Raw genomic sequence first — 15,531 nt, 5'->3', positions numbered from 1 at the left:
TGATTAAATCACACAGGGGGCTATTAATTATTTAACCATTTAGAAGCACATGGAGGCCATGGCTAATCTTCTAGCATGTTAGGGACGCCTTTAGGGCACTAGTTTTGTCCACTGGAAGGACACATAAAAGGACGCTTTATCATGTCTTATCTACCATAGAAGCATCCAGGGGGCACTCCTAAAGCAATTTTTCAAACCTGGGGGCACCATAGGAAAACCTTGTCCAGATAATTTTAAAACAAAACCACAAACCCAGCTTTAAAATAATGAAGAAAAGCATAATGTAGTCTGATAATCTGTAGGACGTCAAGTAACAATTATTTTCATTGGTGATTTTTAAACTGCTGCTTATTTCCAAGGTTAGTCAGAGAAAAAAATTGAAAAATGCTCATCACAGTTTGACAACCTGAAATTACTTCTTCTTTTATCCAACCTACGGATGCTCACATTTCAGAAGCATTAAACCCGATAATGTTTAACATTTTTGTTAAACATTTAAAATTGCATAAATAAAAATTACATGAATGATTAACTCATTGTGAAAAACAGTTGGCAATTAATTTAATTTTATTAATCAAAAGAGGATATCTGCTAATTCAATACATTTGATTTGTTTTTACATTTCAATATCATTATCATGATCATTATTTATTTATTTGTTTATTTGGCTTTTGTTTCATGTTGGCAGTATAGTTTAGAGTCTCTGTGAATATTTGTTTTCTTCTGAGTCCAGCGCACATCAGAGGCCTCCGGGCAGCATCAGCACCGTGTGGATGTTGGACATGTGGCGGATCCCGTAGGTTTCCAGCTTCTTTGATTCCTCCAGCTGTTCGGTTCTGAAGACGATCCGGAACTCTTCAGCTGAGGAAGAGACAAAGTCTTAAGTGCTCTCTCACTCAGCGTGGACGCATGCAAAACCGCCGTGAAACATTTTCTCCATGGACCCTTTTCCTCACAAAAAGTATTTCAGATGTTTGAATTAACTAAACTGCTGATTAAACATAGACTGGTTTAATTCTCTAACACCACACTTATTGTGTTTGTATGCGCAGTCCTAAGGTAAATACTTTTGCATTAACTTCAGTTAACTTTAATGATAAATAAAATGACATCTGCGTCATAAGCCCTTGCGCACTGCGAGGCAGCCCACGGCCTATTTAACGTTATAAAGAACAAAAGTCTGTCGTGCTTAACAAAGCAGAGAGACGGTAAACGTACTTATCATCAGCTGGTCAGACACTTTCTTCTTCAGCTGCAACACGGTCATCTTCTTCAGCTGCTCGTTGCTCTCGCACAGCTCGACGACCTTTTCCTCTCCTCGGGGTCCGTTCACTTTCACCTGGATTCCCATTGCGGCCACCGAGCCTCGAACAGTGAGCTCGTCAGGGTTTGTCTGGAGCTCCTCTGGTTGTGTTGCTTCAGGTACACATGCACACGGTGTTACTGGAGTGAAAAGGAAAGGAAAAAAAAGGTCCTGCCTCCCTTTAAGGTCGTGCAGTCATCTTGCGTTGCTTCATACGAGAGCGTGGATGCGCTGGAGTCAACATGGGAGCCAAACAGTCGACTAAAAGGAAGAAGGGAAAAAGATTTAACGAGCCCTACTATGATAACGTGGTCCGCAACATAAATCTAAACAATGGAGAGAAGTGTTACAACCCGCTGGACCGGACGCTGACCTTTGTAGACGGAGAAGATGACTTGGACTGTAAGTAGTTAAAGTGTCGCATTTACACGCAAGAGTTTGAATCACTGCATTTTTAAAATTATCATAGAACAATTTTCTTCTGTGTCTCACAGTTGAGTGCAACGACTACAAGTCTCTCAGGGCCAAGATGTCCTGCGGCCACGCCGTCACTCCCATGTCTCTCACCAGCTGGTGCCGCAGGTTGTTGGATGAGGTGCGCACACACTCACACACGGGTTTCAAAGCTTTTGCACAAAGCTGTGCCGTGAAATTCCTCTCGGAAAGAAAACCCAGCACAGTGCATGTACAGGACATGACTGTGGTTCATGTCCCGGGATGCGCTTTTTATTCATTTGTTCAGAGAAATTAAAAATCTTAATTTTTCATCCGCGGTTATTCGGTTATCTTTAGTCATCGAACCATTTGATTAGGGTTGGGAAAACATCATACTCTGGGTTCAAAATAAACCCTCTCATACCCTTAAACGCAAAAAGTCTTCTGGAAGTCTTCTGGAAGATTTTATATGGTGAAAATTGAGTTTTAGTGGGAGTTTCCAGCTTATAGAAGAAACAAGCTGATAACTCCCTAAATCTTTATTTCTAGGGAAATACTTTGAACTTGAAACTGAAACCAATAACAAAGAAGTGACGTCGGACTGAACCAAAGTGAACCATACAAGCAGATTTATATGCTGAAAATTCAGTCTTTCCCCCCCTCTTAAAGCCTTTCTTTCTTTCCTTCTTGTCTTTTCCACATCGAAGGGTGAGTGCAAATTTGTTTGTGGCCAAACCAACTGTGATGTTCAGTGGTCCTTCGACGAAGTCTGTAAGATGGCTCTTCTGACCCCCCAAGAGAAGGACCACTTTGAAAAGAAGCTGTTCAGCAACGCTGCAAAGAGGCACTTGAACATTAAAACAGTAAGTTAACACCACTGACGAGACGCTCCTGGAAGCCACACATGTCAAATACAAACAACTAACCCCGACTTCCTCTGACAGTGTCCTGGTTGCAAGTCCCACGTTTGGAGGACTGACCTCACCAATCTGGCTGTGGAGTGCACAGTGTGCTCAGTCGCCAAGAACAAGACTTTCATGTTCTGCTGGCAGTGCCTGAATGAATGGAAAGGCCCGGCTCCACGTTCAGACCGCTGTGACAACACTGACTGCCAAAGCCCCCTGCACATACTGAAGAGCTGTCCGGCTATCGTCTTCAATGATGTGAAGGGGGTCCGAGGCTGTCCCTCCATCCGTGCCTGCCCCGACTGCGGTTTGCTGGTGGAACATAACAAAAACCAGTGTAAAAGCATGACCTGTCCCCGCTGTAAGCTCAAGTTCTGCTTTGTGTGCCTGAAGGTCAAGTGCAAAAGCACAGACCCATTCGGTCCTTGTCCCACAGGTGTAGCACCTAGACAGACCTCCTTACCTGTGTGGCGCAAGAAGTGATCCTGTTGATGCTTTCATAAAAATGTTCATTTTTGTTTTGTGATTTCTTTTTTATATCTTTATCCATACTAAAAGAGAATTAGCCTACCTCCTTCTCTCTCTCCAGCTGAAACATTTAAAAAGTAGATTTCTACGTCAAAATGCAGATAAATTACGATTCTTAACGTGTCTCAAGACATTTCTCATACTTGAAACTGTGTATTCTGTTTTTGTAATAATCATAGACTTGGATTGTCAGTGTGTAGTCACTTTGATTTAGCTTTATTCACTTGTTTCATTCTTATATATATATATATTTAATTAATCATTTGTATTCTTGTTTTTCCCGTACATGTATGTGTACTTTTACTGAATACTTTCTATTCCAGCAGTGATGCAGAGTGCTGTGGCTACAGGGAGCTCTGTTAGGGGTCTGATGGGGTGGGCTGGTCCTGGTCTGGGCCAAAGTGTGCAGATCTTATTAAAGCATTTGTGCCTACAGGCTCCAGTCAGTAAAGGCCAGCCTGCTTTGTGATAGAAGCAAGAATCCAACATCATCTGAAGGAATCAGCTCAGCGAACAGACGTTACTTTTTGTCGCGGTGAAAAACTGAACCCTGTCTTTGTACTGAAGAGTTGAGAAAGACAGCAAAGTGTGATATAAGAAGAAGCTTTGTTTACGTCAGTATATCAACTCCACGTTGTTGTACTTGTGATGTATTGAGTGAAACGGCTGTAAATAAATGATAAATGACGGAGATGTTTGAATTCCTGGCAGCACTCCTGGTTTCAGAGAAACAAAACGACCTCTGACACATTTATGACGTTATTAGAAAACTACCTTTTTATAAACCACAAATGAACTTCAGCCATCCACCCTCTGTGTAAAAAAAAAAAAAAACAGCGACTCCCACTCACGTGACTTCTCAGAAGGAAAACAAAAAGATCCTGCCTCTCTTTAAGGTGGTGCAGTCATCATTTTGTTATTTCATGCGGGAGTCGTGTCTGCACTGAGTCGACATGGGAGCCAAACTGTCGACCAAACGAAAGAAGAAGAGGCAACAACAACAATGGCAACAACAACAACTGCAACTATTCCAACAGCTGGAACAACTGCAACAGTTGCAAGAGTTGGAACAACTGCAACAGTTGCAACAATTCCAACAGTTCGAACAACTGCAACAGTTGCAACAACCGAGACAATTTATTGAAGCGACTTTGTCCTACTATGAGGATTTTTACGGGAGCTCATATGGGATATATGACGCATACGACGCGCACAACGCAAATGGAGAGAAGTGTTACGACCCGCTGGACCAGACGCTGACCTTTGTAGACGGAGAAGATGATTTAGACTGTAAGTAGTTAAAGTGTCGCATTTACACGCAAGAGTTTGAATCACTGCGTGTTTATTTTTAAAGTTATCAAAGAACAATTTTCTTCTGTGTCTCACAGTTGAGTGCAACGACTACAAGTCTCTCAGGGCCAAGATGTCCTGCGGCCACGCCGTCACTCCCATGTCTCTCACCAGCTGGTGCCGCAGGTTGTTGGATGAGGTGCGCACACACTCACACACGGGTTTCAAAGCTTTTGCACAAAGCTGTGCCGTGAAATTCCTCTCGGAAAGAAAGTGTTTGTGAGCGAGTTGAGCAAAGGTGGTTTTTTCTTTTCTTTTAACCAGGAGACTGCGATGCGTGGCGCGGGATGTGTTGTTTAATCATTTACTCTTAGAAATTAAAGATCTTAACTTTTCAGCCGCCTTTCGGTTACCTTTAGCCATCGAACTACTTGCTTATGGTTGGGAAAACATCATAGTCTGGGTTCAAAATAAACCTTTTCAAAACGCGCTTTGCAAAGAGTTTTCTGGAAGCTTCGAGGCTTACATCGTACATGGGCTCACGGTGTGTTAATCAACTTTTAGCAAAACAGGTTTCAGTCAAACCTTTATGAGGAAATCATTTTGAAAACAACAGCAGTGAAGTCAAACCAAAGTGAACCATACAAGCATAGATAGATAGATAGATAGATAGATAGACTTTATTGGTCCCAGGCTGTGAACCGAGTGAGTAAAACATATAAAGTGTGACTGTATGTTATGACCAGAGTTTAGCTGTTATTGTACAGTGTGATGGCATGTGGCAGGAAAGGTTTCCTGTATCTGTCCCTTCGGCAGCAGAGCTGTAGCAGCCTATGGGAGAAGGTGCTCCGCTGTCTGTCTACTGTGTGGTGGAGAGGGTGCTGTTCATTGTCCACGATGGATAACAGTTTGTTCAGCGTCCTCCTCTCCACCACGGTCTCAAAAGACTCCAGCCTGAGACCGAGTACAGAGCAGATTTATATGCTGAAAATTCAGTCTTTCCCCCTCTTAAATCCTTTCTTTCTTTCTTTCTTTCCTTCTTGTCTTTTCCACATCAAAGGGTGAGTGCAAATTTGTTTGTGGCCAAACCAACTGTGATGTTCAGTGGTCCTTCGACGAAGTCTGTAAGATGGCTCTTCTGACCCCCCAAGAGAAGGACCACTTTGAAAAGAAGCTGTTCAGCAACGCTGCAAAGAGGCACTTGAACATTAAAACAGTAAGTTAACACCACTGACGAGACGCTCCTGGAAGCCACACATGTCAAATACAAACAACTAACCCCGACTTCCTCTGACAGTGTCCTGGTTGCAAGTCCCAAGTTTGGAGGACTGACCTCACCAATCTGAATGTGGAGTGCACAGTGTGCTCAGCCGCCAAGAACAAGACTTACAGATTCTGCTGGCAGTGTCTGAATGAATGGAAAGGCCCGGCTCCACGTTCAGACCGCTGTGACAACCGTGACTGCCAAAGCCCCCTGCACATATTGAAGAGCTGTCCGGCTGTCGTCTTCAATGATGTGAAGGGGGTCCGAGGCTGTCCCTCCATCCGTGCCTGCCCCGACTGCGGTTTGCTGGTGGAACATAACAAAAACCAGTGTAAAAGCATGACCTGTCCCCGCTGTAAGCTCAAGTTCTGCTTTGTGTGCCTGGAGGTCACTGATCGGTGCCTGAGGCAATACCCATACGATCCCTGCCCCGGCGGTGTAGCACCTAGACAAACGTCCATACCTGTTTGGAAGACATGATGCTGTCGAATTTCTTCTGTTTGTTTTTCTTTTTTAGCATTTGTTTTGTGATTTTTTTTTTAACAATTTGGACCAGCATGAGCATGACTTCCTTCTCTCTCTACAGCTGAAACATTTAAAAAATCAATTTCTCCTTCACAATCTAAATTACGATTCTTAACACGACTCGATACTCTTTGCACGTGAAGGTGTTTGTTCTGTTTTTGTAATAAACCTTCTGCTGGAACGTCAGTGTGTAGTCAGTTTGATTTAGCTTTATTCTCTCGTTTCATTCTTTCCCCTTTCGTTTTGTTACGTACAGCTGTGGCTACAGGGAGCTCTGTTAGGGGTCTGATGGGGTGGGCTGGTCCTGGTCTGGGCCAAAGTGAAGACAGGAAGTGTCACAGTGTGTGCATTTGTATCTACAGGCTCCAGTCAGTAAAGGCCAGCCTGCTTTGTGATAGAAGTGAGAAACATCATCTGTCTTTGTGCTGGAGAGTTGAGAAAGACAGCAGACTGTTGCTGCTTTGTTTACTTCTGCGTTTCATCCTCACATGGCTTTGCCTGTGATGTATAAATAAATTCTAATTGATGGAGAAGGTTGTATTCCTTGTAGCGCTCCTGGTTTCAGAGACAAAATGTTTATGTTATTAGAAAGGTATTCAGTGAAGCAGAACTGTTTTTAATCACAACAGTAAGAACGCTATCCACAGCACAGGGTTTAAAAGAGAAAAACCCCCAATAGAATAAATAATCTTAGTTAGCCACCCAGTGGGGATTTTTCCTTCATCATTTTAGTTTAGATTTTCATCAATCAGAAAGCACCAACAATCCAGGTTCAGCACCTGTTTCCTCAGTAATAATGACATTAAGACAAACATCACATTCACGGTCTACATTGAAGCTGCCCACTGCTTTAAACTGGTGCTGCCCGCTGCTCGTTGCTCTTGGCCCATGAAAGCCAAACCAGGATTACCTTTTGTTCCATGTGCTTATTCCAACCTTAATTTTAAACTTTGCGTGGACTCGCTAACCCTCGCTAAAAAGCTAACAATTTTTCACAACCTCAAACTGGCTTTGAAATGAGTCTTGACCAGTCTTGGGTGTATTCATTAATTTTACACTGAACCAATGTATTACAGTGGATTTAAAAATAAAATCTTTTTATTGTGAAGTTATTACAGAAAATTCACACAACTGAACATTTGTTTTATTTTGTGACATGATCAATAACCTCATTTACATGTTCTTTAATAAATGGAAGACAGTCATTAGGTATGACAGAAACAAACAAACAACAAGAAAACACATGACATGGTGGAAAAGGCAACCAAAGGAACGCAACTGACGGGCGTACAGGATTATCTCTGTGGAGGTTTGAGAGGCAACATAGCTGAAATACCTCAACAGACACGCAACGAAAAGGACTTGTTTTGTTTCAATGACATGGTCTCAAGTCTCATATCCAACAGTGATAAGGTTTTAACTTTGTGACATTCAGTTTTAATGACGAGTAAATATTTTCGTCCTGCAGAATAAAATCTGCTTTCTTTACTCTCAGTGTCTTTTCTTTTATTTCCAGCTCGTCTCTCTTACACTCTCACGTCATCAACTTGTCCTCTTTGGCCTCGTCTGTAAGATCTTCTCCAGTTTTCTCAATGTGTTTTTGATGCTTTGTGACTGAACTCTGTTTTAATGTTAAAACAGACTCCTTTTTTAATGGAAGTTGCCTGATATTCTTTGTTAAGTAGGCTGCGTGTGGCTCATGGCACAATTTTTCTAAATGTAAAAAATGGATCATGTAGACGTGATGAAAGTGGCCATTAGACACACACTAATCCCCATTCAAGCCTCATTCACAGTGCTGTTTCCGTCAGCAGCTCCGGCTCGCTGCTTTCTAGTGTGATGTAGGACTGTGTCTCGAATTCCGGCGCCTTTTCACATCCGCTGCTGCCTTTTGCCTCACCCAGAGTGGCACAGTTGACGTCGGTCGTCTCGTTTGCGTCCTGACTTGTTTCTCTGACTGGCTTGTCGTTCCTCACGCTTTCTGCACCGCCTTCCTCTCCTCTGGCCTCCTGAGGGCCGAGTGTCTCACCCTTCATCTGCCTCTCATCCTCTTTGTTTGTGTTTCCTTCATCATCACTGGCTCCTTTGTTGGCTTTTGCTTTGTGCTTCGCTCCTCTTTTCACTTGTTTCAGACCTTCACCCTGTTGTTCTTTCACTTCATCTCCTGGTTTGGTTTCAGTGGGCGTCTGAAACTCAGTGACTTTGAAGTGGAGGAAAAAATGATATGATCAGTCATGAGACAAATATTTACGCCTTAGAAACAGTCTACATTTTTTCTTTTCTATCCATCAACTGTCCTGCAGTCCTCTTTTGTGACTCACCTGCATCTTTCTTAGGTTTTGCTTTCAGCTCAAATGCTGCTTTCAACTTATTCCACAGTTGTTTTGGAGAGTTCATTCCTTTTGAATCCCCCCCTGCCTGCAGAGAAAAAGTTATTTAATTTCATGGTCAGTTCCCTCATTTTTATATTCTTTAATAAATGAAGACAGTCATCAGGTGGCAGAGGTGATTCACTATTATAGAACAATTGTATTCTTGATAAGTTTGATTACTCACCTCCTCCTTAAATAAAATTCAGTCAAGACAGAAACAAACAGGAAACAACAAGAAAAATCTCACATGGTGGAAAAGGAAACCAGGACTTGATTTCTTTGGACAACACAGCTGAAATATCTCATCAATTTGACACGCAATGAAAATGACTCGTTGTGTTACTGTCTTTTACCGTCCTGTCCTCAGACTCGCTGTTTTGTCCCATGATGCTTGAACGTGTCCCGTCTTCCTGTGCGCGGTCACATCCGCTGCAGTCGAGGTCGGTCGTCTCGTTTGCGTCCTGACTTGTTTCTCTGACTGGCTTGTCGTTCTTTACGCTTTCTGCACCTTCACCCTGTTGTTCTTTCACTTCATCTCCTGGTTTGGTCTCAGTGGGCGTCTGACACTCGGTGGCTTTGAAGTGGAGGAAAAAGTGATACGATCAATCATGATGATCTTTATATTTTACAGTATTTACATTCTGGAAAAAGTCCAAATCTTTGCATTATAGCCCTCTGCGAAAAGCATGAAACAGAAAATGAGCATAACATCGTTGTGCGTCCACTGTAATGTTCTTACCTCTGTACATGAGCAGATAGGCAGTGCTGGAACTGTTGAGCAATCATTATGAGGTCGTTGTTGGAACAACAGAAAAGTTAGCAACGTGAAATTTAAGATAACAGAATATATTCAGATGAGATGAATCAAACATACCTGTAAACGTGGTTTTCAAATGGTTGTCCTCGAGTCTGCACACGTGAGAAGAGCATTTCAGCAAAGTGAAACATAATTAGGATCTTATTTGGTGTGATTTGAATTTATGCCACACCAATGGACAAGTCAAACTATAATCACCTTGGTGACCTGAGTGTCATCACACTTATACCAGGTGTTGTCCTCACTGGACAGGATGTTGGCTGTGTAATGTCCCCCTCCGAGACCACCCATGTGATTCACTGTCCCATACAGTTTGTACTTCTTTTTCTACAAAGAACAACACAATCAGGTCTGTGAAAAGATCTTAAAAAATGAACATAAGGAGTAACATTCAGGATTACTTCCTCTTGCCTTCATCTGTAGTGCGAACGGCACATCCACACGGCGGTCTGATTTAAAATGTGACCTGGTGTTGTAGTCAAAGTCAAATCTCTTGAGGAGAATTATCAGAACCTGAGGAGCTTCCACCATCTCACATCCCTAAACCACACAGGAACAAACACTGAGCAGACAGTATGGGGAGCAAACAGGTAGCTCAGGCTGCCGTTGGTGTTGGGAAACTCACACTGGTCGCGTCGGTCTTCCTTTCACACTCGTCACAGAACACCATGTTGTCTCCAGTGAACGATTTTGTGTGGAAAATCCTTTCCAAGTTTTCTTCCTGTGAGAAAGAAAAACCCACAACTTGACAAAATTTATTGGAAGTTACTGTTTGGCTAGCTGCCCTGTTACAGCTGCCTGCTACATTAAAGTACCAAAGCAGCCCTCTGAGCTGTGGCTGCTTACCACACTGTAGGCTGTATCGTGGGCGTCTTTCAGTGACAGAGGAAGAGTCCAGAATGGATTTGTCTCTTCGTTGATGCTGTGGCCTCGGCAGCACTTTGTCGTGTACTGCAGCTGTCCTTGGAAAACCTTGAGATGCAACGTATGACTTACAACTCAACATTCAGCTTTGTCGACTTGTAACTTTAACCTCTGCATCTGATAGGTGCTCACCTCAGAGGCCTTTGGGCTGACCTTTCTTAAAATCATCTCCAGGCACTCAGCAGCGTCACGTTGCTGGTGAACTGCAGATGAGATTTAATCCAGTGTAATAATAATAAGAAGAAGACAAACTAAAGAATTTCAGAATTAGCAGCTGACGTGCGACTCACCGTTTTTAATCTCCAAACACCGAGTGATGTTTTCTGTTCTACCTGTTGTCTCCGTCAGATTTCTGAAGAGGATTCTCAGCTCTCCATCTATGGTCTGTGATTCCGGATCCAACCTTCAATAAGAAGGTGGTTTAGTGTGTGGTGATTATTTATTGACGGAAGGTGATTTGAAAAAGAAGTAGAAATGTAGGGAGAACCTGTCGTGGATCTCTGTTGTCATGGACAGAACTTGCAGAACACTGTTGAGGTAACATGTGGCTCCCTGATTGCGCAGGCCAAAATGAAGTCCAGGAGGCTGAGTTTGAGTCTGAAACTCAGCGTCATTCTGCAAACCTACAGAGAAGACAGAACAACAGGAGTCCACAGTCATGTAGACATGATAGAAATAATCTTCATTTTATTTCCCAATATAACATTAAATCGTCTGTGTTATTTCAAAACGCCTGTCACAGCTCACAGATGTCGTCACTAGCAAAATTACGTGAAATAGTTTGCCTCTTAAACCAAATGACATAACAATTCTGCTTTTATTCTTTGTTTCCATCCACCAACTGCATCTTTGTTATGCTTTTTTCCCCCACTTTTCTATTGCTGCTTTCAGCTTTTCCCTCCTAAGTTATTTTATCAGATGAACAAATCAATGCAAATTCAGTCTTAAAAAATTATTTGAATGTGCCTTCAGTTTTGTTTACGCAATGCATTCATCCGCTGCTGCCTTTTGCCTCACCCAGAGTGGCACAATTGACGTCGGTCTTCTCGTTTGCGTCCTGACTTGTTTCTCTGACTGGCTTGTCGTTCCTCACGCTTTCTGCACCGCCTTCCTCTCCTCTGGCCTCCTGAGGGCCGAGTGTCTCACCCTTCATCTGCCCCTCATCCTCTTTGTTTGTGTTTCCTTCATCATCACTGGCTCCTTTGTTGGCTTTTGCTTTGCGCTTCGCTCCTCTTTTCACTTGTTTCAGACCTTCACCCTGTTGTTCTTTCACTTCATCTCCTGGTTTGGTTTCAGTGGGCGTCTGACCTTCAGTGACTTTGAAGTGGAGGAAAAAATGATATGATCAGTCATGAGACAAATATTTACGCCTTAGAAACAGTCTACATTTTTTCTTTTCTATCCATCCACTGTCCTGCAGTCCTCTTTTGTGACTCACCTGCATCTTTCTTAGGTTTTGCTTTCGGCACAAATGCTGCTTTCAACCTATTCCACAGTCCTTTTGAATCCCCCCCTGCCTGCAGAGAAAAAGTTATTTAATTTCATGGTCAGTTCCCTCATTTTTATATTCTTTAATAAATGAAGACAGTCATCAGGTGGCAGAGGTGATTCACTATTATAGAACAAATGTATTCTTGATAAGTGTGATTACTCACCTCCTTCTTAAATAAAATTCAGTCAAGACAGAAACAAACAGGAAACAACAAGAAAAATCTCACATGGTGGAAAAGGAAACCAGGACTTGATTTCTTTGGGTAAAGGAGCAGGTAGTCATAAAAACATGTAAGGATCATCTCTGTCAAGGTTTGTGAGGCAACACAGCTGAAATATCTCATCGATATCTGACACAATGAAAATGACTCGTGTTGCTGTCTTTTACCGTCCTGTCCTCAGACTCGCTGTTTTGTCCCGTGATGCTTGAACGTGTCCCGTCTTCCTGTGCGCGGTCACATCCGCTGCAGTCGAGGTCGGTCGTCTCGTTTGCGTCCTGACTTGTTTCTCTGACTGGCTTGTCGTTCTTTACGCTTTCTGCACCTTCACCCTGTTGTTCTTTCACTTCATCTCCTGGTTTGGTCTCAGTGGGCGTCTGACACTCGGTGGCTTTGAAGCGGAGGAAAAAGTGATACGATCAATCATGATGATCTTTATATTTTACAGTATTTACATTCTGGAAAAAGTCCAAATCTTTGCATTATAGCCCTCTGCGAAAAGCATGAAACAGAAAATGAGCATAACATCGTTGTGCGTCCACTGTAATGTTCTTACCTCTGTACATGAGCAGATAGGCAGTGCTGGAACTGTTGAGCAATCATTATGAGGTCGTTGTTGGAACAACAGAAAAGTTAGCAACGTGAAATTTAAGATAACAGAATATATTCAGATGAGATGAATCAAACATACCTGTAAACGTGGTTTTCAAATGGTTGTCCTCCAGCCTGCACACGTGAGAAGAACATTTCAGCAAAGTGAAACATAATTAGGATCTTATTTGGTGTGATTTGAATTTATGCCACACCAATGGACAAGTCAAACTATAATCACCTTGGTGACCTGAGTGTCATCACACTCATACCAGGTGTTGTCCTCACTGGACAGGATGTTGGCTGTGTAATGTCCCCCTCTGAGACCACCCATGTGATTCACTGTCCCGTACAGTTTGTACTTCTTTTTCTACAAAGAACAACACAATCAGGTCTGTGAAAAGATCTTAAAAAGTGAACATAAGGAGCAACATTCAGGGTTACTTCCTCTTGCCTTCATCTGTAGTGTGAGCGGCACATCCACACGGCGGTCTGATTTAAAATGTGACCTGGTGTTGTAGTCAAAGTAAAATCTCTTGAGGAGAATTATCAGAACCTGAGGAGCTTCCACCATCTCACATCCCTAAACCACACAGGAACAAACACTGAGCAGACAGTATGGGGAGCAAACAGGTAGCTCAGGCTGCCGTTGGTGTTGGGAAACTCACACTGGTCGCGTCGGTCTTCCTTTCACACTCATTACAGAACACCATGTTGTCTCCAGTGAACGATGTTGTGCGGAAAATCCTTTCCAAGTTTTCTTCCTGTGAGAAAGAAAAACCCACAACTTGACAAAATCTGCAGGTACTCCTGCAGTTACAGTCATTTATTTATTGGAAGTTACTGTTTGGCTAGCTGCCCTGTTACAGCTGCCTGCTACATTAAAGTACCAAAGCAGCCCTCTGAGCTGTGGCTGCTTACCACACTGTAGGTCGTATCGTGGGCGTCTTTCATTGACAGAGGAAGAGTCCAGAATGGATTTGTCTCTTCGTTGATGCTGTGGCCTCGGCAGCACTTTGTCGTGTACTGCAGCTGTCCTTGGAAAACCTTGAGACGCAACGTATGACTTACAACTCAACATTGAGCTTTGTCGACTTGTAACTTTAACCTCTGCATCTGATAGGTGCTCACCTCAGAGGCCTTTGGGCTGACCTTTCTTAAAATCATCTCCAGGCACTCAGCAGCGTTACGTTGTTGGTGAACTGCAGATGAGATTAAATCCAGTGTAATAATAATAAGAAGAAGACAAACTAAAGAATTTCAGAATTAGCAGCTGACGTGCGACTCACCGTTTTTAATCTCCAAACACCGAGTGATGTTTTCTGTTCTACCTGTTGTCTCCGTCAGATTTCTGAAGAGGTTTCTCAGCTCTCCATCTATGGTCTGTGATTCCGGATCCAACCTTCAGGAGGAAGGTGGTTTAGTGTGTGGTGATTATTTATTGATGGAAGGTGATTTGAAAAAGAAGTAGAAATGCAGGGAGAACCTGTCGTGGATCTCTGTTGTCATGGACAGAACTTGCAGGACACTGTTGAGGTAACATGTGGCTCCCTGATTGCGCAGGCCAAAATGAAGTCCAGGAGGCTGAGTTTGAGTCTGAAACTCAGCGTCATTCTGCAAACCTACAGAGAAGACAGAACAACAGGAGTCCACAGTCATGTAGACATGATAGAAATAATCTTCATTTTATTTCCCAATATAACATTAAATCGTCTGTGTTATTTCAAAACGCCTGTCACATCTCACAGATGTCGTCACTGGCAAAATTAGGTGAAATAGTTGGCCTCTTAAACCAAATGACATAACAATTTTGCTTTTATTCTTTGTTTCCATCCACCAACTGCATCTTTGTTATGCCCCCCCCTTCTATTGCTGCTTTCAACTTTTTCCTTCAACCCACCGAAATTATTTTATCAGACACAAATTAATACAGTCAATACAATTCAGTCTTTAAATATGATTTGGACGTGCTTTCAGTTTTGCACAATTTATTTTTGTTTTCCATCCACCACCTCAACTTCCCTGCACATAATCCTTTGTAACTCACCATTATCTCTCTTATGTTTTCCATTCATTTCCTTTGATGCTTCCAGCATTGACACTAATCGTGGTGTGTGGTTGGTCATCATTCCTCTTCAAACTCCTTCTGAAGACACAAAGTTATTTAGACTTTTTTCTTTCAACTTGATCTCAGATGACTTAAGAAAACATTGGCTTGTGTATTTATGTTAAAATGTCAAGATCTTTGTCAGGCTAATTTCTTTCTTCCCGTCAACGATTCTGTCTCTCCTCTTCGTCTTAATTTGTAGCTGCTGCCCACTGCTTTGCCTGGTCTGGTTTCTTTGACACTCGCTTCAGACCAGCTGGTTAAAGTATTAAAGTTTCTGTGTTATGAATCAGTGCGCAGTTGGTTACCACTGACCGCTTCTCTGTCTGAGTTGTGTGTTCCTTTACCCCACGGAAACCCACTTCGCCAACTCTCCGCGATGCCACCTGAACGTCTCAGCTTAATCAGTCATAGAAATATTGAAAATAATGTTGTGGCAGGAGAGGAAAATATACTTACAATTAATGTTAAACACGAATGCACAAATTTTAATAACTTCAAAGAGTTAGAGAGTCAGAGGAGATGAAAAAATGGTTAATACTCACTGAAATTAGGCTTCATCTCATCTTACTCGTGAGCCTTGCAAAGATGTTCATCCAATGAAATCGTAATTTTGATGCAGAAGAAAAACAAACCCCGTCAAGCCTTTTTTTGTTTTTTTTAGTCTTTTGACTTTTGCAGAGTTCACAGCTTGTGTGTGGAGGGCAGCAGCAGCAGCAGCACGACACAGCCAGCTGAGCTGAGGCTCATTCTGTTCCTGT

General features: G+C 42.6%; 3 protein-coding genes across 4 annotated transcripts; 2 read left to right on the top strand and 1 right to left on the bottom strand.

Annotated features, from left to right (window-relative positions):
* The first annotated feature begins 1,545 nt into the window (after positions 1-1,545).
* On the top strand, positions 1,546-3,860 carry LOC124054862 (E3 ubiquitin-protein ligase ARIH2-like). The gene is made up of 4 exons (XM_046381295.1): positions 1,546-1,705; positions 1,798-1,898; positions 2,446-2,601; positions 2,683-3,860. Exons 1-4 carry the CDS (start codon positions 1,546-1,548, stop codon positions 3,124-3,126), a joined length of 861 nt encoding a protein of 286 aa, XP_046237251.1. The 3' UTR covers positions 3,127-3,860.
* Positions 3,861-4,044: 184 nt separating this feature from the next.
* On the top strand, positions 4,045-6,436 carry LOC124054861 (probable E3 ubiquitin-protein ligase RNF144A-A). The gene is made up of 4 exons (XM_046381294.1): positions 4,045-4,461; positions 4,560-4,660; positions 5,522-5,677; positions 5,759-6,436. The coding sequence occupies exons 1-4, from the start codon at positions 4,125-4,127 to the stop codon at positions 6,203-6,205; spliced, it is 1,041 nt and encodes a 346-aa protein (XP_046237250.1). The 5' UTR covers positions 4,045-4,124; the 3' UTR covers positions 6,206-6,436.
* An 888-nt stretch (positions 6,437-7,324) lies between these two features.
* On the bottom strand, positions 7,325-15,477 carry LOC124054856. 2 transcript variants are annotated; one of them, XM_046381289.1, is made up of 26 exons: positions 15,316-15,477; positions 14,711-14,809; positions 14,150-14,285; positions 13,953-14,065; positions 13,795-13,865; positions 13,585-13,710; positions 13,332-13,427; positions 13,118-13,246; positions 12,905-13,033; positions 12,764-12,798; positions 12,629-12,660; positions 12,243-12,463; positions 11,802-11,880; positions 11,381-11,680; positions 10,851-10,986; positions 10,654-10,766; positions 10,496-10,566; positions 10,286-10,411; positions 10,065-10,160; positions 9,851-9,979; positions 9,638-9,766; positions 9,497-9,531; positions 9,362-9,393; positions 8,976-9,196; positions 8,572-8,668; positions 7,325-8,450 (listed from the first exon to the last, which is right to left on the bottom strand). In XM_046381289.1, exons 2-26 carry the CDS (start codon positions 14,790-14,792, stop codon positions 8,041-8,043), a joined length of 3,144 nt encoding a protein of 1,047 aa, XP_046237245.1. In that variant the 5' UTR covers positions 14,793-14,809; positions 15,316-15,477; the 3' UTR covers positions 7,325-8,040. The 2 variants fall into 2 exon arrangements, with proteins under 2 accessions (XP_046237245.1, XP_046237246.1); XM_046381290.1 differs by having other exon boundaries at positions 14,711-14,806.
* Between the last annotated feature and the right edge of the window lie 54 nt (positions 15,478-15,531).

Source organism: Scatophagus argus, chromosome 23, assembly GCF_020382885.2.
Source record: "Scatophagus argus isolate fScaArg1 chromosome 23, fScaArg1.pri, whole genome shotgun sequence".
NCBI lineage: Eukaryota > Metazoa > Chordata > Actinopteri > Scatophagidae > Scatophagus > Scatophagus argus.
Note: the sequence above shows the minus strand (reverse complement) of the source record. Positions and strands in the feature narration are given on the sequence as shown.

Bases quoted from the DNA above. Each gene is read 5' to 3' on its own strand.
- LOC124054862 (XM_046381295.1), top strand. From the start codon at position 1,546: ATGGGAGCCAAACAGTCGACTAAAAGGAAGAAGGGAAAAAGATTTAAC. The intron at 1,899-2,445 runs GTGCGCACACAC...TCCACATCGAAG, and splicing joins GCCGCAGGTTGTTGGATGAG to GGTGAGTGCAAATTTGTTTG. The intron at 2,602-2,682 runs GTAAGTTAACAC...TTCCTCTGACAG, and splicing joins GGCACTTGAACATTAAAACA to TGTCCTGGTTGCAAGTCCCA.
- LOC124054861 (XM_046381294.1), top strand. From the start codon at position 4,125: ATGGGAGCCAAACTGTCGACCAAACGAAAGAAGAAGAGGCAACAACAA. The intron at 4,462-4,559 runs GTAAGTAGTTAA...TGTGTCTCACAG, and splicing joins CGGAGAAGATGATTTAGACT to TTGAGTGCAACGACTACAAG. The intron at 4,661-5,521 runs GTGCGCACACAC...TCCACATCAAAG, and splicing joins GCCGCAGGTTGTTGGATGAG to GGTGAGTGCAAATTTGTTTG.
- LOC124054856 (XM_046381289.1), bottom strand. From the start codon at position 14,792: ATGATGACCAACCACACACCACGATTAGTGTCAATGCTGGAAGCATCA. The intron at 9,767-9,850 runs GCAAGAGGAAGT...TGTTCTTTGTAG, and splicing joins CGTTCGCACTACAGATGAAG to AAAAAGAAGTACAAACTGTA. The intron at 8,451-8,571 runs GTGAGTCACAAA...TCCACTTCAAAG, and splicing joins AAAACCTAAGAAAGATGCAG to TCACTGAGTTTCAGACGCCC.